Below are 22,181 nucleotides of genomic sequence, written 5' to 3'. Positions count from 1 at the left end.
AAAGCCCAGAGCACCCACATCAGGGCAGCTCCCAGGATGGATTTACCAGTCAGGATGATGTTGGGGAGGATAAAACCCCACAGCACCCACAGCAGGGCAGCTCCCAGGGTGGATTTACCTGTCAGGATGGTGCTGGGGAGGATAAAAGCCCAGAGCACCCCCAGCAGGCAGCTGCCAGGAGGATTTGTACCTGTCAGGATGATGCTGGGGAGGATAAAACCCCACAGAGCCCACAGCAGGGCAGCTCCCAGGAGGATTTGTACCTGTCAGGATGATGTTGGGGATGTTGCTGTGGCTGGAGTAGTTGAGCTGCTGCGAGTCCTGCAGGCTGCCGTGGCTGCCCGTCAGTCCCATCATGGCAGCCTGCGAGTAGTTGAGGGTGGAGCAGGGGCTGTACAGGCTGTTGGAGCTGATGGCGTTCTCGATCATGTTGAACTGCTCCAGCTGCAGGGGGACACACAGAGGGTTAACTGCCAGCCTGGCACGGACAGGGGACAAGGACACGGCTCCAGGACAACACAGACAGGCAAACAAATTCATCTTCCCTTGCTCCAAACGGGGCCCTGGGCCCTGAGCTGCACGGGACAGACCCTGCCCAATTTGGGAGGGGGGTACGAGCCAAACTGGGGAGGGGGACAGAGAAAAGGGAGGGTGGGAGGGGAAAAAAGGGAAATGAAGGGAATTCAGGCTCATCCTGAGGTCTCTGCCCAGCAGAATTCCCTCCAAGACTCATCTCAGTTTAAGTATTTAATAATTTAATTAATTCAATCCATCCACTGGTGGAAGACTGAAAGGGAAATAAAGAGTTGAATTCTCCCTGAGGTCTCTGCCCAGCAGATTTCCCTCCAGGACACACCCCAGTTTAAGTATTCCATAATTTAATTAATTTAATCCCAGAATTAAATTCAATAATTTAATCCATCCATGCTCTGCTGGAAGGTGGAGAGGGAAATTAAGGGATGAATTCGCCCAGCAGAATTCCTTTTCCCAAGCTGATTTTCACTGCTTTAACATTTTTGTTTCACTATTCTCCCTTTTCAAAGCTGCCTGGCATTATTTGAATCTTTAAAAGCTTTATTATTATATATATTTAATTAATTTCCCATTCTAAAAGCTTCATTATTATACATTTTTCAAATTGATACCCCATTTAAAAAGCTTGATTATTATATATATTTTAATTGATCTCCCATTATTATATATATTTTTACTTGATCTCTCATTTTAAAAGCTTCAATATCTATTTTTTAATTGACCTCTCATTTTCAAAGCCTCATTATTATATATATTTTTAAATTGATATCTCATTTTAAAAGCCTCATTATTATATAATTTTAATTGATCTCCCATTCTAAAAGCTTCATTATTATCTATTTTTTAATTGATCTCCCATTTTCAAAGCTTGATTATTATATATTTTTTAAATTGATCTCCCATTTAAAAAGCCTCATTATTATATTTTTTTTAGTTGATCTCCCATTTTAAAAGCTTGATTATTATATATATTTTTAATTGATCTCCCATTCTAAAAGCCTCATTATTATAAATATTTTTAATTGATCTCCCATTTTTTTGGCAGAACACCTGCGTGGGATGGGGAGGACAAAGAGAGGGGAGGAAGGGAAACCAAACAAAACAAGAAACAAACAAAAAGCAGGAGAACTCTACATGGACAAACGGGGGACTGACGTAAATTAACCAGGCGTTAATTGGGGTTAATTTGAGGCGGGAGGGGCCGAGGAGGCCCGAGATGAATTTGCTCACCTGGTGGGAGAGGGCATTAGCCTGCCTAGCTGTCATCTGCTGCTCATAATAGGAGTCCCCAAAAACACTGCCCAGCATGGAAGAATGCTGAAAACAAAACAGAGCTTCATGGTGCAAAACCCCCACTGCCCCCGGCGCGCCGGGAAAAGCGGGAATGCCGGGAATAAACGGGAATGCTGAGAAAAACGGGAATGCTGAAAACCTGGGGATGCTGGAAACCTGGGGATTCTGAGAAAAACGGGAATGCTGAAAAGCTGGGGATGCTGAAAATCTGGGGATGCTGAGAAACCTGGGAATGCTGAGAAACCCGGGGATGCTGAGAAACCTGGGAATGCTGAAAATCTGGGGATTCTGAGAAATCTGGGGATGCTGAGAAACCTGGGAATTCCGGGAAATCTGGGAATGCTGAAAAATCTGGGGATTCCGAGAAATCTGGGAATGCTGAGAAACCTGGGGATTGTGAGAAATCTGGGTATGCCGGGAAAAACTGGAATTCTGAGAAATCTGGGAATCCTGAGAAAAACAGGAATGCTGAGAAAAACCGGGAATGCTGAGAAACCTGGGAATTCCAAGAAATCTGAGACTTCAGGGAAATCTGGGAATTCCAGAGAAATCCGAGAATTCCAAGAAATCCGGGAATTCAGAGAAATCAGCACGGAGCAGGCGCGAATCACCCAGGGCCCTCACGGCCCAGGGGATCCCACACGATCCACAGGGAGCAGGAGGGAATCCCTCAGGACCACAAAGATCCCTCAGGACCCTCACGGAGCAGGAATGTCCAGCCCCTCACTTATTCTCCATCATTTATCAATTATTCTAAAGGTGACCAAGAATCTGAGGTCCATGTTTTAATCCTGATCAGAAATGCCAGATAAAATCAGCACCACTACTCCCGATTTAAAATTCTAAATTCTGATGTTCCAGCTGAAAATAAAAACCATTAACTGACAAAGAGAACATCTCTGAAAGACAATTTCCACGGAGTGGTTGTCTCAGTCTTGGAAAACAAAATTCAGTTGCTGGTTTATCCACATGGCAAAAGCAGAAGGCCACGGATGGCCTCCTTAAAAACTTAAGCATGGGAAATTCAGGAAAAGTTTAGGAATAATCAGAACAGGCACGGATTTTAGACCCTCAAAAAAACCCCATCTTGTATAAAAAAATAATTCAAAAATCACCTGAATTGCCCCTTCCATGAGGGGAAAGAAGCACAAAGGTATTCCTCAAAAACCTCCCCACTTCCAGGCAGACCCCAGGGCTGTCACATCCCAGGGTGGAAACTTTTCCAATTTATCACCAATTTATCAACACTCCAGAGCTGCTGGATCCCAGGACAAAGGGATCAAACACCAGGAGGGATCAAACACTACAAGAGCCACTGCTAAGATGCTGACAGGAGAAAAGCAAAGCACCACTTAAAGTAAATTTGGGGGTTTTAACCAACCTAAATGCAGTCCAACCTAAGGTTTATAACCATTTCCAAAGAAAATGTGAATTTTGGGATGGCACAGACTTGACAGGAAGCAAAACCAACACCAAAATCCAAAGGACATTTGAAAGCTCCAAAGGGGATAGAGGTATTTTGTGCCTTTCACTCCTGTGGTGACATTCCACAGAATGGGAATGAGAGGACAATTCCCAAAATGAGGATAATCCCTAAAATCTTTGTGCTTCACCAAGCACTGTTTCCATCCCAAAAACCTCTGGGGAACATGAGAAGAAATCAGGAGGAGAGCAGGATGTGCTTGTGCAAGTCCAGGTCAGAGCCTCCCACCCAGCCCAGCCTGGGTTTGCTCCTCCTGTGACGTGTGCTGGTTCCTACAGCTGCAAGCACAGAAATTCCCAAAGGAAACCCAAAATCCCCACTGGAAATGTCATTCCTTCAACACTTCAGAACATTTACAACAACTGCAGGAAGGCCACTGTGCAAACACCATCTCCAGAGGCACTGGAGAGTCACCAGAGCACCCTCTGGGGTCCATGGAGTGACTGTGAGGAAACACCAAGCCCAGTCCCTGGCTGGGATGTCCATGTCCACATCTCCACATACCTACCAGTTCTCCAGGTCAGAAGCACTAGAGCAGGAGTGTTTGTGTGTGACTGGAACAGGATGAGGCGAGAGCAGGGGAGCAGAGCCCAGGCACCGGGGAGGAAGCCATGCAAACACAGAGCTGGGGCAGGCACAGCTCTCCCGTCCCCGCGGGCACTGGGAGCACTGGGAGCACTGGGAGCACTGGGAGCACTGGGGACACACACACACACACGGCTGGGACAGGGGAGCAGGGGCTGGGCAGAGCTGGGAGCGTGGAGGGGAACCTGTGGGACGCAAATCAAAGCCCACAGAGGGTTTGTGGGTCAGGGAATGTCCTCTGGCACCAGGGAGGAAGAGGAGCACGTGGAGGCACTCAGCAGTGCCAGGTGCTCCACAGTGGATGCTCTGCCTTCACTCTGGGCAGACTGAGGGGTTCTGCTGCCTGCAGCTGCTCCATCTCCACACCCAACCCCATTTCCCCTCCAAACTGGTTTTCCTCCTCTCCACATTTCATGTCTGTGACCACCACCAGCTTTGGGGCATTCCTGGAGGCACCGAATCAACCTCAGTTTTAATTTAGCAAAACTAAAGAATTCTGGGGGCATTTAAGAGGCCAAAACTACAGAGAGAAGAATTAATAAATCCTCTGCCTTCACTCAAGAGCCGTGGTGTCCCTGTCAAACAGAGCAAAACCTGAGGAAGTTTTTACAGGATAAAACCAGCAGGAAAATCACAGCCCAGTGTGTGCTCTGGTCCTTGGCACTGACCAGAGGGGACAAAACCAAGCCAGAGTGATTGAGAAATCAAAGGGGGGGAAAAACAAATCAACATAAACCCCAAATGTGGATGCACTGTCCAGTGAGAACTGAGTGTGCAGCATGCTCTGCTCTAGGGGACAGTGCTGGTTTCTGGAGGCACACAGAACTCACAGCAGCAGGCAGAGAGAGAGGTTAAGAAGCACTTGAGGCAGGGTTAAGGAAATGCAGACAATTCCTGCCACTCGGATCCAGGGCTGAGCTTACCATCACCTGGCTAATGAAGGAGACCTGGAGCTTCTGCCTGGCAACCATGAAGGGGCAGCACTTATTTAGAAAGGATCCTCCTTACAGCCTTCACCGTTCAGTGATGAAACAGAAAATGGATTTTCAGACTCTTGTGATGCTCTGGAAGAACTCCCTGCACTTCTTTTCTCCAGGTGGGATTGTCCAGAGCAGCCAGCTGGGGCTCTTTCAGCAGCATCAGGCACTGAAAATGCACTTTCTTACACTGGGGCACCCTCCAATTATGCCTGGGTTTAATTTCTTGCTGCTGGCAGGTAAAAACCTCCCCTTCAGAGGATCACACACTCCCCCAAGCTGTGGTTTCCATCCAGGCCATGTGGATGTGTGAGGAGATACAGGCAGAGCAAGGAGAAGCAGCTGGCATGCAAGGGAGTGTGCTGGGAACCCAATCCCTGCCAGCCACAAGCTGCTCATTTTAAGAGCATTTTCTCCAGTGTTTTCTCTCACTGGGTGTGTTCTCACATAAAAAAGGTCCTGATCTAAATCAGTTTGGGATATTTAGTGTAAATATTTAATATTTAGTGCCCAGGGGTTTTCCTGCTGCAGGAGGCAGCGAAATTGCCCCTTTGCTGCCCTCCCATCAGCTGCCCTGGCACCCTGGCCATTGAAAGGGCTCTACCTGGAGGTTCTGTCCCCCAAACAAACACCACCCCAGTGCTCCACCAGCAGCCTGATCCTGTGGCTCTCTGCTCACTGCAAAAGGCAACTCAGCAGCTCCTGAAGCCCTGTGGGAGTGGGGATGGAGGGCGTCGGTGATGCATGAGGCACACACGGACCACGGTGAGACAACTATGGGGCAGTGATGGAGAGATCCAGCTCAAACACACACGAGAAGCAAGGCCTGTGGAAGCACAGAGTCCCTTACTTGAGGGGAGCTGCCAGGAGAGAAGCCTTGATTGGAGACAGGAGAGGTGGGAGACTGGTTGGCTGGGGAGCCAGCATTACTGCGGTACTGCTGGAGTGAGGCCTACAGAACAACACACAGTTAAACTCTGCACCGGGGAGCCTGGAACACACCCACACCTGCTGGGGAAACCACCCTCCTCGGCTCTGTGGGGGAAAGCAGGGCTGTGGCAATGGGGTCCCCAAACTGGGGAGAGCTCTGGGACAGCCGGGAGCATTTCCTGCCTGTCTCACTTCTGCTCGCTTCAAAATGTACTCAAAAAATCAGGGCAGCCAAGGATTTAGGGCAAAGAAGTCTTGGAAGCTGGGAATAATTCAAAAGGGATGTCATTCATGCTTCAGCAGCATGGCAGCCCCACGTGTGTGCCCAGTGGGTGCTGCCCTGCCTCCAGCTGTGTTATCAGCACAGGGCAGGTGAGAACACCTGGCTGATAAACCTGAGCCCCACACTCCCCTGCACCCCAGGACAGGGAGCAGGCACCCCCAGGAATTCACACTGCACTCTGCAGCCTTTAGCTGGGGTTTTTATACTCTTCTCAGCTGTCCTGAGAAGTTATTTTCCAGGATTTATTCCCATCATAAAGAACCCTGGCTGGGAACAAATTAGTAATATTAATGGGATTTAAATAATGCTGCACTAATTAACATGAAGAGTAGCCCAGCTCTTCTTATTTTATTTCCATTAGAAATTAAGGGATGACTGAGGAGAACCTGCACTCCAGTGAATTTAACCAGATTTGCAGTGTGGGAGAACTCTGCACTGCCAGTTTTTGACCCCAAATTCTGTAAATCCCAAGAAAATGTCTCTTTTTGCTCTGCATTGCCACTTTCAACCTGTCAGAAGGTTGTGCAAACTACAAATACATTTCAATTGTGCTTTACAAAACCTGTGCAGAAGTTGCCAGCGAGGCTGTGACAGCTCCAAAGGCTTTTTGATAAAGTGGCTTTAAATCTGTTTATTTAGGAATTACTTGAGTTGCTTTAGAAGATAAACACAGCAGCCTAAAAGTTCAGGTCATAAAGAGGTTTAGGATGAGGAAAGCAACACAGAAAGCAAAGGATGAGATCAGAATTGTCTGTACTGGTGCTAGATGAGGATTAGAATCAAACAGGGACAGGTTTTGAGCGGGGTGGGATCCTCTCCACTGCTGGACTGCCCTTCCCTGCTCCCGTCCCCAGCCTGGAAGGGAAGCAGCTGCTCTCAAGGAGCACCAGCTGCTGAAACCTCCACCCACAGGTGAGTGCAGGTCAGCAGGATGGATTTGTTTCACTGCCAGAGCCATTCCTGTCCCTCCAGCACTGCCAGGACACCCCGGCTGGGACCCCCAGGACCCCCAGGGCAGGAGGGGCTGAGGCAGCTGGGACCTCCCTCCTTTCCTGGCCTCTGATTCCTGATCTGGGATTTTCAGCTGCTGATACAGAACATTTCCTAACAGGCCACCTCAGAACAAGCAGGAAAATGGATCTGTCCATAAATCCCTGTTCCAATTCTTCAGGGCACTGGAGGCAGCCACAAGTGCCATTTTGGAATAAAATTCCTCCAAATAAAAGGGCTCTAAGTAGTGATACTGCAGAGAATACCTGGTTCTAGACAACTTTTGGAAAGTAAATTTTCCAGCTGGTATTTAATTGGGAAATGGTTGTTGTGGTTGGACTCTCCCTTGAGGCTCTGGGAGTTCCCCCAGTCTGTATCCTGAAGTGTTGGGGGACACTGAACACCCTGAAAATCCCTCAGTAAAGGCTGACGGATTTAAGCTGGGTCTAATCAAACCTGGCACAAAAATTCCCTCTAGAAAACACTTAAAGGTTCATTTAACCACAACCATTTGAAGTTTACCTCAGCCTCCCTCACACCCTCATGCCCAGGGGTTGTCCAAGCAGATTTCCCAGCCCACAGTGCCCATGCCAGCCCACAGTGCCCATCCCAGCCCACAGTGCCCATCCCCAGCCCACAGTGCCCATCCCAGCCCACAGTGCCCATCCCCAGCCCACAGTGCCCATCCCAGCCCACAGTGCCCATCCCCAGCCCACAGCGCCCATGCCAGCTCACAGTGCCCATGCCAGCTCACAGTGCCCATCCCAGCCCACAGTGCCCATGCCAGCCCCTGCCAGGGCCAGCCCACAGTGCCCATCCCCAGCCCACAGTGCCCATGCCAGCCCACAGTGCCCATGCCAGCTCACAGTGCCCATCCCAGCTCACAGTGCCCATCCCTAGCCAACAGTGGCCATGCCCAGCCCACAGTGCCCATGCCAGCCCACAGTGCCCATCCCAGCCCACAGTGCCCATCCCAGCTCACAGTGCCCATCCCCAACCCACAGTGCCCATGCCAGCCCGTGCCAGGGCCAGCCCCTGCCAGACTCACCGAGTTGATGTCGATGCCCACGGAGGGCTGGCTCTGGCTGCCCGGGGGCGACTGGGGGATGCTGGAGGGTACCGTGACAGACAGGGGGGGCAGCTGGGGGCCCCTCTGCAGCCCCGAGCTCGGCAGCAGAGGGGGGGTCTGGGGCAGGGAGCTGGCCACTGCCGGCTGCTGCTGCTGCTGGGAGCTGGTCTGGGTGAAAAAGGGGTACGGGGGGAGCTGCTGCTCCAGGGACAGTGCGTCCATGGCCACGGCCTGCAAAACAAGGAGCAGCCTCAGCCACCTGGCAGGGATGGCTCTTCACACCAACAAAGTGCAGCCAGGCTTGGTTGGTGCGGTAAAAATGGCACCTAAAGGTTCAGAGAGTCAAGAAGCTGCTGTGAGATGTTGCTGGCCCTGGCAGGGGGGAATTGGATGAGGTTTAAGGTTCCCTCCAAGCCAAACCATCCTGTATAAACCAATTGAATCTCAAGGTCAGAAATCACCCATCTGGGCAGTCACAGAGCCACAATAAAATCGATTTTTAAAGTTAACTGAGTTTCTGTCATAAATTAGAGAAATGGCTTTCAAATTTCACAGTTTACTTTGGGACAAGAAAATGTGGCCTAAGAGATGGTTTTTATCAAGGCTCTAGAAAGGAGCAAGTAATATCTGTCCCCTCTACAAACCTCTCCTGTTTAAGGCTCTCAATTAAACACCTTTAAAGGAAGAAATTACAGAACAAGAGATGAAGTCCATGGAATCATGGTTTGGGCTGGAAAGGACCTTAGAGCCCATCCTCTCCCATAGGCAGGGACATTTTTACTCTGCCAGGCTGCTCCAAGCCCAGTCCAACCTGGCCTTGGGCACTCCCAGGGATGGAACAGCCATTTCCCCCCACCCTCCCAGCCAGGAATTCCTTCCCAGTGTCCCTGTGGCTCTTTGATTAGGCAAATTAAACCAATACAGATGTGACTGGGAAGCCTGGCTTGCCCCTGAGCTCCTACCTGAGTGATGGGTGACAGTGGGGACAGCGTGGGGGACATTTGCTGGGACTGAGGTCGCCGTGAGTCCGTGCCCAGGGACAGGGGGCTGACGCTGGGCTGGCGGTGCTGGGACGGGGCCGGGGTCGTCGTCATTCCTGCTGGGAACAAAAAACACCCTCAGAACAGCAGGGACAGGGCAGGGACAGGGCAGGGACACGGCAGGGACAGGGCAGGGACACGGCAGGGCCCTGCTGAGCTCTGGACCCAAAGGAATTCCCCAAACCCAGAGCAAAGAGCGGCCCGAGCGAGCAGCACCGGAGGCACCTCGGCCGATGGCGCGGGAGCTCGTTAGGTGATTTGTAATTAATTTTGTCAGGCTGAGGAGCATCAGGATGAGAGGAAGAGCCCTGTGGGTTGTCCTGGCTCAAGCCCAGGCACAGTAGGTGGGGCTGGTGGCCAGGCTGAGGAATTGGAAGAGGCAGAGCAGCCTCAGCAGCTCAGACACCGCGGGCACTGTGCTCGCACACCTGCACTCGGGCAGCCCAGGAAATGCAGGTTCTGCTCTGTTTGTGTGGGCTCAGGCTCTGGGGGTGAGATAACAAATCCTGGAACCAGCCTTATCAGAGGGCACTTGAGGTACTGTAAAAGCAAACATCTCTTTAATGGAAAAAGCAGAAGCAGAACTGGTTATGCAGGAAGAGCCCCGTTTTTAATGGCACAGCAGGGCAGGAAATGTCCACCACAGTGCCAGGAGCCACAGCCCGGCACGGGGTGAGGATAAACAACCCAGATATCATCATTTTGTTCAGATCAAGCCAAAAATCTGTGAGTTTAGAACCCTCCCCTCTTTTCTGCTTCACCCCAGAGGAAATGAGGGGAGGATCTGAGGCCAAGACAGCGTGAGCAGGAGAACTCAGAGGAGCCCGCAGCTCGCGGGCACTGGCACGGGCTCAGGGCTGCCAGGAAGGCCAGGCTGCCAAGGAGGCAGCAGGAGAAGGGGCTCGGGCAGGCAGGTGCCCAGCCCAGCACTGGCACTCCTGTGGGCACCCAGGCGCTGGCACCTGGCAGTGCTGTGTGCCCACGTCCCCTCGGGGTGCTGGGGCACAGCCCTGAGCAGGGCACAGGGGACAGGACACTCAGGGAGCTTCAGCAGCAAGGCAAGGGGGGGAAAATCAGTTTGGAAAGCACCCAAGGCTGAGGGGGCACTGCATGAAGGGTGGGATCAGCTCCAGAGAGAAGCTGCAATGAAGTCAGTGAGGAAATTTGAATTTCTTCTGTCTTTGGCAGATCAGAGAACGTTTTCAAAGCACTTTTACATTCAGTTTGGGTTCATATCATTTACTTTGCTAATTATGGGGGAAAAATGTGGAGATCCACTGTGGCTGAAATCATGATTTCTAAAGCCATCCCTGAAACTCTGGAGCCCAAAAACTCCTCCAAGGATGCTGAAAAGTGAAAAGGGGAAAGGGGGCCTTTGCAGCTGAAAGTGCTGCCCCACTCTGTCCCCAAATGGCCAAATCCTTTAAAGGGTTAAATTCTCTTCTTGCTTCCCAAACTCACCTATTACAGTCACTTCCTTTTCCCAGTCCAGGAGAAGTGGGAAAGGGAATCCTGCCCAGCACAGGAAATAGATTTGTATTTTTGGCTACAACTCCTCATTGCTATTCTAGGAATCAAGAGACTGTCACTGATCATTAAAAAAAAAAAAAAACAAAAAAAAAAAAACAACCCTCTTTGTTGACGAAAACATTTAAAAAAAAAAAAAAAAAAAATTAAAACCATTAAAAAATTAAAAATAAATTTTTAAATTAAAATTAAAAAATAAAATGAAAAAATTTAAAAATTAAAATTTAAAATATTTTTAAAAATTAATTTAAAAAATTAAAAATAAAAAAATAAATTAAAAAAAAAAATTTAAATTAAAAATAAAAAAGGCCCCAAATCCAATCCCCACAAAGCATCAAGAACAGCAGCTGAAGGTCCTGTGAGTAAATAAATGCCCATTTTTTGCACACACAACCCAAAGCCAAGGAGAAGCAGGGCTCCGCTCACCCTGGCTGGCAGTGCTGATGCCCAGGTGGGTCAGGTTGGCAGCCAGGTTGCCCGTGCTGCTGGAGCTGCTCAGGGCAGGGAAGGAGGACTCCTCGGGGTCCAGGGGCGTGGGCAGGGGTGAGGGGAAGTGGATGTTGGTCAGGTCTGGCAGCGAGCCGCCCGTGTTGTGCGTGCCAGGGATCAGGGCTGTAGTGTTCTCCTGCTCGGCCGAGGGGAAGATGCTGCGGGCAAGAGAAAAAACAAATGAATTCAGAGCTCAGTCTGCACAGAACTTTCTAAAATTATTTCACAAGAAAAATTAATTAATTAAGATTTTTTTTTTAGCTTTTTAAAATTTACTTCATGAGAAAATTTCATTAGGATTTTTTTGAGATTTTTAAAATGTATTTCACAAGAAAAGTTTATTGATTTTTTTTGAGATTTTAAAAATGTATTTAACAATAAAATTTCTTTAAGATTTTTTTGTATTTAACAAGAATATTTTATTAAGACTTTTTTTGAGATTTTAAAAATTTATTTAGCAAGAAAATTTCATTAAGAAGATTTTTTAAAGCTTTTTAAAATTTATTTCACAAGAAAAATTCATAAAGAAGATTTTTGGAGCTTTTTAAAATGTATTTAACAGTTAAGAAGAGTTTTTGAGATTTTAAAGTATTTTTTACAAGAAATTCCATAAAGATATTATTAGTATTTCTGACCCTCAGAGGGTCTTGTTTTGTACCTAGAACCTTCCCAGAAAATTCCAAAGCAATAGGATATTCAATCCACAGTTCTTCTTAATGATCTCAGTGCCTTTAAAATAAAAAATTGCTGAGAACTTACTTGATTCCTGGAACTTCACAGGATTTAGGTCTCGATGACCCAGTCTGAAAGAGAAGGGAGAGAGATTTGAAGGCAAAGATGATGCTGGAGGCTATTGCCTCAGAAATATTTCAATTTATAAGTTCAATTTAATCATTTCTGTGTAAGATCTGGGAGCTCTTAGAAGATATTTATGTTTTTATTTTTGTTTTATTGGTCCAATACATCTTAAATTTTGAGGGTTTCTCCTCATATAACCAAGCCTGTGCATTCACACCCACATAAAATGCTCTTTCTGCTCTAATAATTATTATTTGTTTTTAAATACAGCATTTAATCTCCAATCTCAAGTAGTTTATTAATACTGACAGTGACTAAAGCAATAATTTATCTAAATATGTTCAGAAAATAAAATTTCTACTCTTTGAAAGGTGCAATCCCCACCTTTTTAGTGTCCCAGCCTTGCTTAGAGAGGGTTTTGTCTGCATCAGAGGTGGGTTCTTCCATTCCAGGGACAGTCAGCAATAAAACTAAAAAAGAGATGAAAAGGAATCATTAATAATCAATAATATTCAGCTTCTCGGTTCAACCTTTGGGAAAATCTTACAAAGTTTACATTCTCGAGGAGGATGAAACAATAAAAAATTGCCGAGAACTTATTTGATTGCTGGAACTTCCCAGGATGCAGGTGTTTGTTGAAGGGTTAAATTTTGGAGTTTTCTTTGGGAGCAGGGATTTGAAGGCTGTTAAAGCCCTTTAAGATCAGCAATTCCCGATTTTCCTGAGCTGGAGCAGGAGCAGGGCCCAGCAGAGGGCACCAGAGCTGAGGGTGCCAGAGCTGCTCCAGTCTGGAATTGTTCTGGGATCCTCTGGAATCTGCCTCCTTTCCCAGCCTGGAATTGTTCTAGGATCCTCTGGAATCTGCCTCCTTTCCCAGCCTGGAATTGTTCTGGGATCCTCTGGAATCTGCCTCCTTTCCCAGCCTGGAATTGTTCTGGGATCCTCTGGAATCTGCCTCCTTTCCCAGCCTGGAATTGTTCTAGGATCCTCTGGAATCTGCCTCCTTTCCCAGCCTGGAATTGCTCTGGGATCCTCTGGAATCTGCCTCCTTTCCCATCCTGGAATTGTTCTGGGATCCTCTGGAATCTGCTTCTCCTCCATCCTGGAATTGTTCTAGGATCCTCTGGAATCTGCCTCTCCCCCAGCCTGGAATTGTTCTGGGATCCTCTGGAATCTGCCTCTCCCCCATCCTGGAATTGTTCTGGGATCCTTTGGAATCTCCCTCTCCCAGGGATGCTCCTGGGGATCCCCCAGCCAGAATAAACTCGGGGTGCAGCCTCTGCTCCTTCCCTGCAGGTCCCTACTGAGATTCTGGGAATTCCACTCTGCCCCAGGAGCTCCTCCAACCCTCCCCCAGCCCAGAGGATCCTCCTCAATTTTATCATTTGGGGCTCAGGAAAAACTTCTCCCTTCGTTTTGTGCCATTTTTCCTGGATTTCAGCAGCCAGAAAGGTGAATGTGATCCAACTGCTGTCACAGGAAGCGTCAGCACTCCTGAATTTTACAAACACATGGAGCCCAGTCTGTGGGGATTCCATTGGTAGAAATATTTTTATCTCTTTTTTTTTTTTCTGCTCACCTCTTTTCTGCTGCATGTCCTGTGACCCTCCTGAAAAGGATTCCTGCTGAGCTGGAGTCATGGTGCTCTGGTGCAAGGCAGAATCAGAATTTGTCCTGAGAGAAAGCGAAACCCACAATATTTTTATTGTCAGCTTCAATAAATAAAACAAATTTTCCTCTGAGATAAAAGCAGCAACTTGGTAAAACCTCAATGTTGTGCATTAAAAGCCAAAAGTCTCTATATGGCAGAAACCAGGCAGAATTTCCTGGTGAAACAATCAATTTGCAGAACAAATTAGTTCAAGTTTGAAGAGCAATTGTTGCAATAATGGGATTGAGAGGAACACAGGATAAATTGGTTGCCCTTGTTAGAACAGAGTTTTATCTGCTTTGTTCAGATTAAATATGATCAAATAATGCCATTTTTAAACTGTTTAACCGTACTTTGGTTATTGTTGTGGTTAAAACAAACATTCATGTTGGGAGGAAGAAAAGGAATGGTTCAGGATGTTGTGGAGATGGGAATTTTCATGGCCAACACATCTCAGGATGAACTTTGAGTGTGGCCACCCTCAAAGTGTAACTCTGTGTTCCTTCCCACTGGAACATTCCCAGCCCAGTTTCTGCACCCTGAGAAATATCCAAGTCTTGGGCTGTGCCTGGAAACATCTGGATTTTTAAAGATTTTTAAAGATTAAACTTTAAGGATTTACCTTTAAAAAGATACCACTCAATCCAAGTACCACTTGCAGACACCTCAATTTTAACACTCATCTAAAACAAGCACTAAATTCCAGAGTGAGTTTCTGAATGTCTAAAGGCACCATCCCAGTGCTGCAGGGCCAGAGCACAGCCACAGCCCAGCATGGGACACCCACCTCCTCCAGCTGGTGTCCGACGGCGGGGACAGGTACACGGTGCCATAGGGACAGCTGTCCACGTGGGCCAGGTCAAGGCAGCAACACCTGCACTCCAGCAGGAAACCTCAGCCCAAGAATAACCCCAATTATCCTGTCAGAACCACCAAATTCACACATTCTCTGTGGGGAACTAGAGGGGATGGCTGGTGTGGCACTCACAGATTCTCTGTGGGGAACTAGAGATGGGTGGTGTGGCACCCACAGGGGATGCAGCAGAAGGGATGGGATGGTGTGACACCCCCAGGGATGGATGGAGTTGAAGGGATGGGTGGTGTGGCACCCCCAGGGATGGATGGATTGAAGGGATGGATGGATTGAAGGGATGGGTGGTGTGGCACCCCTGGGGATGGATGGATTGAAGGGATGGATGGGGGATGGATGGTGTGGCACCCCCGGGGAGGGATGGATGGGGGATGGATGGTGTGGCACCCCCAGAGGATGGATGGATTGAAGGGATGGCTGGTGTGGCACCCCCGGGGATGGATGGATTGAAGGGATGGATGGTGTGGCATCCCCAGGGATGGATGGATTGAAGGGATGGGTGGTGTGGCACCCCCGGGGATGCAGCAGAAGGGATGTTGGGGTGGTGTGGCATCCCCAGGGATGGATGGATTGAAGGGATGGATGGATTGAAGGGATGGCTGGTGTGGCACCCCCGGGGATGCAGCAGCAGGCACGGCCGGGCACAGCCCTGCCCCAAGGATATCTGGCGGCCGTGCTTGTCCACGGAGAGCGGGCGGCGGTGGGGCGAGCCCAGGCGGTTCCGGTCCCGGTACACTCTGTCCACCAGCCCGTGGTGCCGCGTGGTCCTGCTCGTGTCCAGCGCCGACGACTGGAACGGGGTCTGGGAGAGACACAGCCATTACCCCCAGGGGACAGCCCAGCCTGCCCAGAGCCTCCTCCTCCTCCTCCTCCTCCTGCTGCTGTGCCAGGCTGGCTCGCTCTGAGCAGTCCCACTCCAAACACCATGTGCACGTTGTGTGGTTGTTTCTCCTCCACAGCTTTTTGGGAAAGCTGCCTCCTCCAGAAGGGCCATGCTGGAGCACCCTGGCCTGGCCCAGCACTGCCCTCACAGCCTGGCACCCCTGAAGCCCCGGGCTGAGCGCGGCAGAGCTGCCAGGCGCTGGCCACATGCCCTCGGTGCAGCATGCAGGGTGGAACATGCCAGAGCCTGACCCGGGCCAGGAGATGCAGGAGGAGCTGCACGCTGAGCTCAGCATTCCCCAGGACACGCTGCCTGCTCCCAGGGCTGCCTCTCACCCCTCCTTGCAGCACATTTATTTGAAGGGGACACTGAGAGAATGAAAAGAAAAAGAAAAGCAGTTTCCTTCCTCCTCTGTCGGATGGCTTTGAAGTGATTTTCAGCTCCTTCAGTGACCCGAGGTGGGATGATCCCACCTGGACTCTTATCTCACTGACATCCTGAGCAGATGATTTCAGAGCAGGAGGATGGCAGGGGAAGGACAGGGAAGATGAATTCCCAGGCTGAACTGGAAAACTCTCACATTTTCCACAGCCCTTCCCAGTGCGTACCGGGGGGACGGAGGAAGCACCGAGGGGTCAATCTCTGCTCGTACTCCAGCAGCAATTTATGGCTCTCCAGGGAGAGAAATCCTCCCCAGCCCTGCACTCCCTGCCAATGTGAACAGCTTTGCTGAGTCCCTCAACACCATCTGTTTGGAAATCCAAAATTTCCTCCTCCATTCAGGTGCTGCACGTGGCAAATGCACTGTCCTGTCTGCCAAGCCCATGAAACCATCTGGCTCCCACATTCATCCCTTTTTCTTTGGCTTTTTTGCTTTTCTTTTTTTTCCAAGTGTCAGCTTTGGCTGTTGAAAAGATTATTTCTATAAAGCTTTGCATTTATTTTGAAAGGCTTTGTTTGTATGAACTTTTTAAAGAGCCTTTCTACTATTTTAAACCCTTTTCTCTTCAGCAAATATTGGGCTCCTCACCCTCTCTGCACACACAGGCTGTGTTAACAGAGCTGCAGAGGGGCTGTGGTGTTTATTTTCTCATTTCAGGGCCAACATTTTATATGCAGCAGAATATTTAAGGCAACAGGGGACTAGAAAGGAGCACAGTGACTTTTTACAGGACTCTCAGCACTTTGGATCGTGGGGTTTGTGCTTCACTTCCTCACTTGGCTGAGAAATCTCAAATAGAATCTCAATTTTAAGGGGTTTAAATTCAAACACGGTGCTTTAATCTCTGCTGCGAGCACTGAGCAACAATCCCCACACACAAGTGGGAATATTCATCATTCCAAAGTGACAAAAGGTCTCAAACTCCTCCTTTTTGCTGTTGTTACAGCCCAAAAGGCAGCAAAACTTGCAAATACGTGCCTGGAAGGTCAACAGGAAAAGCAATTTCCTATGTCAGTGGTGTCAGCACAGTGCTGCTAAAAAAGGAGCAGCCAGCCCTGAGCACAGGGCTCACCTGGAACTTAAAGGGAGACCAAGGCAGAAAATTAGAAAGACAAAAAGTTCCATGTGAAAACAGCTATTTCTTAGGGTTTTACCCTTCACTGGCACAATTTCCTTATGAAAAACACAACAAAAATCTCATCTGAGTGCAGCAGTGGCACAAACACAGAATGTGTCCCAGATCAGGGCTACAGCTCAGAAAGAGGGATTTGGGGGCAGTGCTGTTCCCTGGCTTTCCAGGAACCAGGATCCCAAAAGAATCCTGAATTTAGGGGAACAGAAAACACCTGAGGAAATGGGTATCACCTCCAGCAGGTCTGGCTGCTCCCTGCAACCTTCCTATGAAATTTATTTAGGGCCAAACACCAGGATGGTGCTCCTGGATTAAAACTCCCCATCTCTGCACAGCATGAGATATTTAACTCTAGGGAGGAAAACTGATTAAAAATAATTAGTAGATCTGAGCACTGATTGTATTTGGGAAAATGAAGAACTACAAGGGTCTCACTCCCCTGAAGAACATTCAAGGGTTTGAGAGCAGACCCCAAAGCCCCCAAACCATGGGAAAAGCAGCTCAATGCAGACAGGAAGGAAAAAGCTCCGTGCTCTCCAAGTGTCCTTTCAGGATTTGTCAGGAAATGAACCCAGTGAGGGGGACAGGGGGAAGGAGGAGTGATACCTACTGCTGGATGATGCTTTGGTGCCTCCTGGTGCCAAGCAGGATTTGGGAATTCATTCTGCCCTTCCCCATGATTTAAACATGCAGGCTGAGTGCACATGCTCAGAGATTGCTGAAACCACAGGCCAAGACTGGATAATCCCCTGGCTGCACCAAAGAAACCCCCAAAAACCAGAAAGAACCACATGGCAGCAAGTGCAGGGAGCCTGCACAGGAATTATTTGCACGTTCCAGACTGGGATGCATGGCACAGCCTGGCTTTGTGGGGCAGCCCTGGGGTGAAGCAACAACTCCTGTGCAGGGCACAGCTGTGCACAAATACGTATCCACCTGGGCTAAGGGACCAGTCCTAAATACGTATTTGCACAAACCTAAAAACTTGTTTACCAAAGAGACAGGAACTGCTCCAAAGGCTTCAGCCAGAGCTCCGTTGTGCTGCAAATCAAAGAAGCAGAAGATGCTCAGACACCAACGCTCCCAGCAGGCACAACCACGCAGGCTCTGCCTTCACACCATCCCAGAGACGTTTGCAGTCGCGCTCTCAGCCTCAGATTGGAAAAACCTGGAAAGCTTTTCCCCCTGCTACAAACACACGGCCTTGTTTTGTTGTTTGTCACCATTTGTTATCTGGAACAACATCAATTTGGGGTTTTTTTTAGTGTGTGTGTGTGTGAAAAAATATAGAAAACCCCAGGGTGTAAGGATAGTTTGTTTCTGTCTCCTCCTCCAGTCATTCATAAATGTTTGAATATTCCCTTTTCAGCAGTCAGGATTAAAACAGTCCAGGTCCATCAAGCACAGAAATACTGAAATATTGTTGTTTAACAGGAATTCTTAACCTGCTAAGCAAAAAGCTGAAGAGAAAAGCTTGAACAGAGCAGACACTGTGGAGTAACACTGGGGACTCCAATCCACTACAAACCTCTGCCCTGCATTCCCCAAAGAATTAAAGGTTAAAATAGACTTTTGCCTCTCCTCTTGCACAAGATTCAAGCTTTCAACCTGCCCAAATCCAGCTGTCTGCACCTATTTCAAGCTGCAGTTAGAGGAGGTCAGCAAGAGTTTCTCCATCTTTATTAAGCAGCCTTCATCAGAAAACCACAAACTGCAAAATTTCCTTCCCACCACATCCTCGTGAGCTCAACTGTAACTCTGACTGCTCAAAAAAGGAAAACCAGTGCAGAAATGTTCATTATTTTGAGCTCTCTAAATCAACTAAACGTGGAAATCAGGAGTCCACAAAGGATCCACCCAGTAATCCTGTCCTTGGACAACATCCTCTGTCCAAATATGCTTCAAACAGCAAAATATTCACCTGAAACTCTGATTTTGTTTAAGGTGCATCATTCCTGGAGTTACAAAACCCAGCCAGGACTTTCTTACATTTCCTTTCCAAAAAGAAGTGATAATTCTGATACCACTTTGTGTCCCACTGCTCTCCTCCTCTCCCAGGATTCCTCCCACAGAACATGCACATCAATTCCTCCACCCCAACATCATCTTTATTTCCTCCCATTTTGCTCTGAACTTACAGCATCTTCCCAGACTCCATCAGGAATTGCATCTCTCAGAGAACTAAAATCTACCACAATCAACATAAAAAATGCCCCCAGGTCCCAGCCCAGCAGGAGTTTTCAAAGCAGGGTGTGACTTCTGGAGCAGCAGCTGCCCGGGGGGACACAGCAGCATCCAAGCCCAGAACTCCTCACCAAACCCAAGGAAAATTCCTCAGAACTCACCTGGAAGGGGAGATCCATGGCACTGTTCCCAATCTGATTCACATTTGGCAATGACCCCCCATAGTACTGGCCACGACTCTGCCCCAGTTGCAAATATTGGGTTTTCTGCAGCTGTAGCTGAAAGAAAAGAAGGAGGAAAACACAATTTCAACAGTTATAACCAGCACACTGTGATCACTGAGAATGGAAATCATTAGAGGGCATCAATCCAACTTTCACAAAGGAGGGTCGACCTTCCCCACAAGGTTCTTGCAGCAGGAAAAGCCCTGGAGAAAGGGCAGGGAGGGATTTCCAGGGAAAGGCAGAGCTGGGTTCTCAAACAAAGCACAGAGAGGATTTCACAGAGAACCCCTGCAGCCAAGGAACACCCAAAGCACCACCAGGAATTCCCTGTGGCACAGGCACACGTGGAGGGCCTGCAGAGCTTCACTGGATTGCAGGAACCACCCTGCAGTAACGCGGTCCAGGGGTTTGCCCAGGGCTGGAGACACTGCTGGGGGTTCAGCTGGGGTGCTGAGGGAGCTCAGGGTGCTCAGGGGTGCTGAAGGTGTTCAGGGATGTTCAGGGATGCTCAGGGATGCTCAGGGGTGCTCAGGGATGTACAGGGATGCTCAGGGGTGCTCAGGGATGCTCAGGGATGCTCAGGGATGTTCAGGGATGTACAGGGATGCTCAGGGGTGCTCAGGGGTGTTCAGGGATGCTCAGGGGTGCTCAGGGATGTTCAGGGATGTACAGGGATGTACAGGGATGCTCAGGGATGCTCAGGGGTGTTCAGGGATGCTCAGGGATGTTCAAGGATGCTCAGGGATGTTCAGGGATGCTCAGGGGTGCTCAGGGGTGCTCAGGGATGTACAGGGATGCTCAGGGATGCTCAGGGATGCTCAGGGATGCTCAGAAATGCTCAGGGATGCTCAGGGATGCTCAGGGAGGCCCCAGGTGCCCACAGCACAGTGCCAGCACCCAGACAGGACGCAGAGACAAGGCCCAGCCCGTTTGCTCCATGCCAACACTCTGGGCAGTGCCCATGCAGGATCACACAACTCCAGAATGGTTTGGGTCGTAAGGGACCTCAGGGATCACCTCATCCCAGCCCTGCCATGGCAGGGACACCTCCCACCATCCCAGGCTGCTCCAGCCCGGCCCTGGGCACTGCCAGCGATCCAGGGGCACCACAGCTGGGCTGGGAACTCCATCCCAGAGCCTCCCACCCTCCCGGGGAGGAATTTCATATTAAAATAGTCCCTGAGTACAAGCTCACCCCGAGCACGCATATTCCTGACATTCAAACAATTCCTAGAAAACTCAAAGACTTTTTATTCCCAGAATCTCCCCCAGAAACCAGCAATTTCCAACTGCACAGACAGTTAAAATCCCTGTGCCTGAGCTGAGGGACCAAACTAATCCCTGACCTAGGAGCTGACTGTGGAGATGAAACCTCCCCATGGAGCACAGAACCCCAGGATCACTGAGGTGGGCAAACAGCCCCAGGGTTGTGTCCAGCCTTTTCCAGGGGGCTCCCAAACCCTCAGCACCACCCACAAAGTGGTTTAGGGTTCTTTCCCTTAAAAAAAAAGGCAGATAAAATCCCCTCAGGCTGAAGATTTATAACATATTCCCAGTTCTCCCTATCAAATGGCTCGGAAAGGTCCCATGTAAGGAGCAGGAAAGGCCCCTTTGCCTTTCTTGTGCAATATTTTGCCACGCAATTCCTGAAGCAAGACATGAAATGAGAGAAAGCCTGTGCTAGTATCACTTAATGAGTCACAGCCCCTCCAACTCAGAGCACAAAAAGCACAATGTCAGAACTAGCTGTGCTTTTTCCCTGGCCCCTGCATATGTTTTTGTTGTTAAAGAAAAAAAAACCCCTTGTTTGGGATTTGGGCCAAACATTGAAGTAACTATTTCAACAGGTGTTGGTTTCCTTTCAAGAACCTCCAAAAGGCACCCAGGGAGGAGGGGGTGGCTCTGTGTTTTTTTAGGATTTGGGGTTTTTTCTCAGGATATTCCCACCTCAAAGCAGCACAGCACAGGGAGGTCAGGAGCATTTGTCTTTCTGCTGCACTTCATGGAAACGAGGCGACCCCAGAGCTGGGGAGCCTTGGCTGCAGCGTGAACTAAGCAAGGATAAGCAGGGCTGGAGATGCGTGCCAGAAACGAGAGCAGGGGCTGCTGCTCTCATCCATCAGCACGGGGAGAGCTGCTCGGCCCTGCTCAGCCCAGCTCCCGCCTCGCAGGAGAGCAGGACCCAGGGCGGCCCCCAGGCTCTGCACTCATTGAGCCCATCAACAGCTGCCACTTGCAATCTGGGGAGATCAAGAGCAAGCAGAGCAGGATTTGTGTCCTGAGCGCTCCCAGCCCCGGCTCCTCAGCTGGAACTGAAGTTGGTTTGGACCTCAGCGGTTTGCTGTCACTGCAGCAGGAAACCAGGACTGAAGTCAGCTCCTTTCCCCTCTCTCCAAACAAAAAGCTGCAAATTAGTCTGAGATACTTCAGTGCACAGTGAGAAGCAGCAGCAGCAAAATCCAGAATACAAGTTTGGGAAGGGACATTAAATATGATTTACTTCACCCCACTCCTTCCTCTATCCCAGGCTGCTCCAGGCCAGCCCTGGACACTTCAGGGATGGGAAATCCACAATTTCTCTGGGCAGGCTGTGCCAGGGCCTGCCCACCCTTCAGGAAAACAGATGCTGTGGCTGAAATGAAATTATTTCATTTTCCTCTCCATCCACCCTGCAAGGTGCAGCAGGTACATGGCCCAACTGAGGATGAGGTTTGGAGAGAGCTTTGATTCTAAAAGAAAGCAACAAAAAGGAAAAGCATTTTCGTAACAGAAAAATTCCAATTACTCTGGAAATGT

At 49.1% G+C, this 22,181-nt stretch overlaps 1 protein-coding gene across 7 annotated transcripts in view; it reads right to left on the bottom strand.

Annotated features, from left to right (window-relative positions):
- The window catches only part of CRTC1 (CREB regulated transcription coactivator 1), a 43,570-nt gene that overhangs the window by 6,595 nt on the left and 14,794 nt on the right, over window positions 1-22,181 (bottom strand). For 2 of the 7 annotated variants that reach the window (XR_009115590.1, XM_058040740.1), the window contains exons 2-14: window positions 19,323-19,439; window positions 17,971-18,018; window positions 15,185-15,322; window positions 14,437-14,498; window positions 13,578-13,672; window positions 12,383-12,468; window positions 11,960-12,003; window positions 11,138-11,358; window positions 9,107-9,243; window positions 8,124-8,375; window positions 5,723-5,824; window positions 1,765-1,851; window positions 264-444 (exon numbers count right to left, since the gene is read on the bottom strand). Coding sequence is in view for 6 of the 7 variants with exons in the window: in XM_058040740.1 (XP_057896723.1) it covers window positions 264-444; window positions 1,765-1,851; window positions 5,723-5,824; window positions 8,124-8,375; window positions 9,107-9,243; window positions 11,138-11,358; window positions 11,960-12,003; window positions 12,383-12,468; window positions 13,578-13,672; window positions 14,437-14,498; window positions 15,185-15,322; window positions 17,971-18,018; window positions 19,323-19,439 (1,570 nt within the window). In the remaining variant the exon portion in view is untranslated. The remainder of the gene's footprint in view (window positions 1-263; window positions 445-1,764; window positions 1,852-5,722; window positions 5,825-8,123; window positions 8,376-9,106; window positions 9,244-11,137; window positions 11,359-11,959; window positions 12,004-12,382; window positions 12,469-13,577; window positions 13,673-14,436; window positions 14,499-15,184; window positions 15,323-17,970; window positions 18,019-19,322; window positions 19,440-22,181) is intronic. The other 5 variants (XM_058040741.1, XM_058040744.1, XM_058040742.1 and 2 more) reach the window with 5 other exon arrangements.

Source organism: Melospiza georgiana, chromosome 26, assembly GCF_028018845.1.
Source record: "Melospiza georgiana isolate bMelGeo1 chromosome 26, bMelGeo1.pri, whole genome shotgun sequence".
Lineage (NCBI taxonomy): Eukaryota > Metazoa > Chordata > Aves > Passeriformes > Passerellidae > Melospiza > Melospiza georgiana.
Note: the sequence above shows the minus strand (reverse complement) of the source record. Positions and strands in the feature narration are given on the sequence as shown.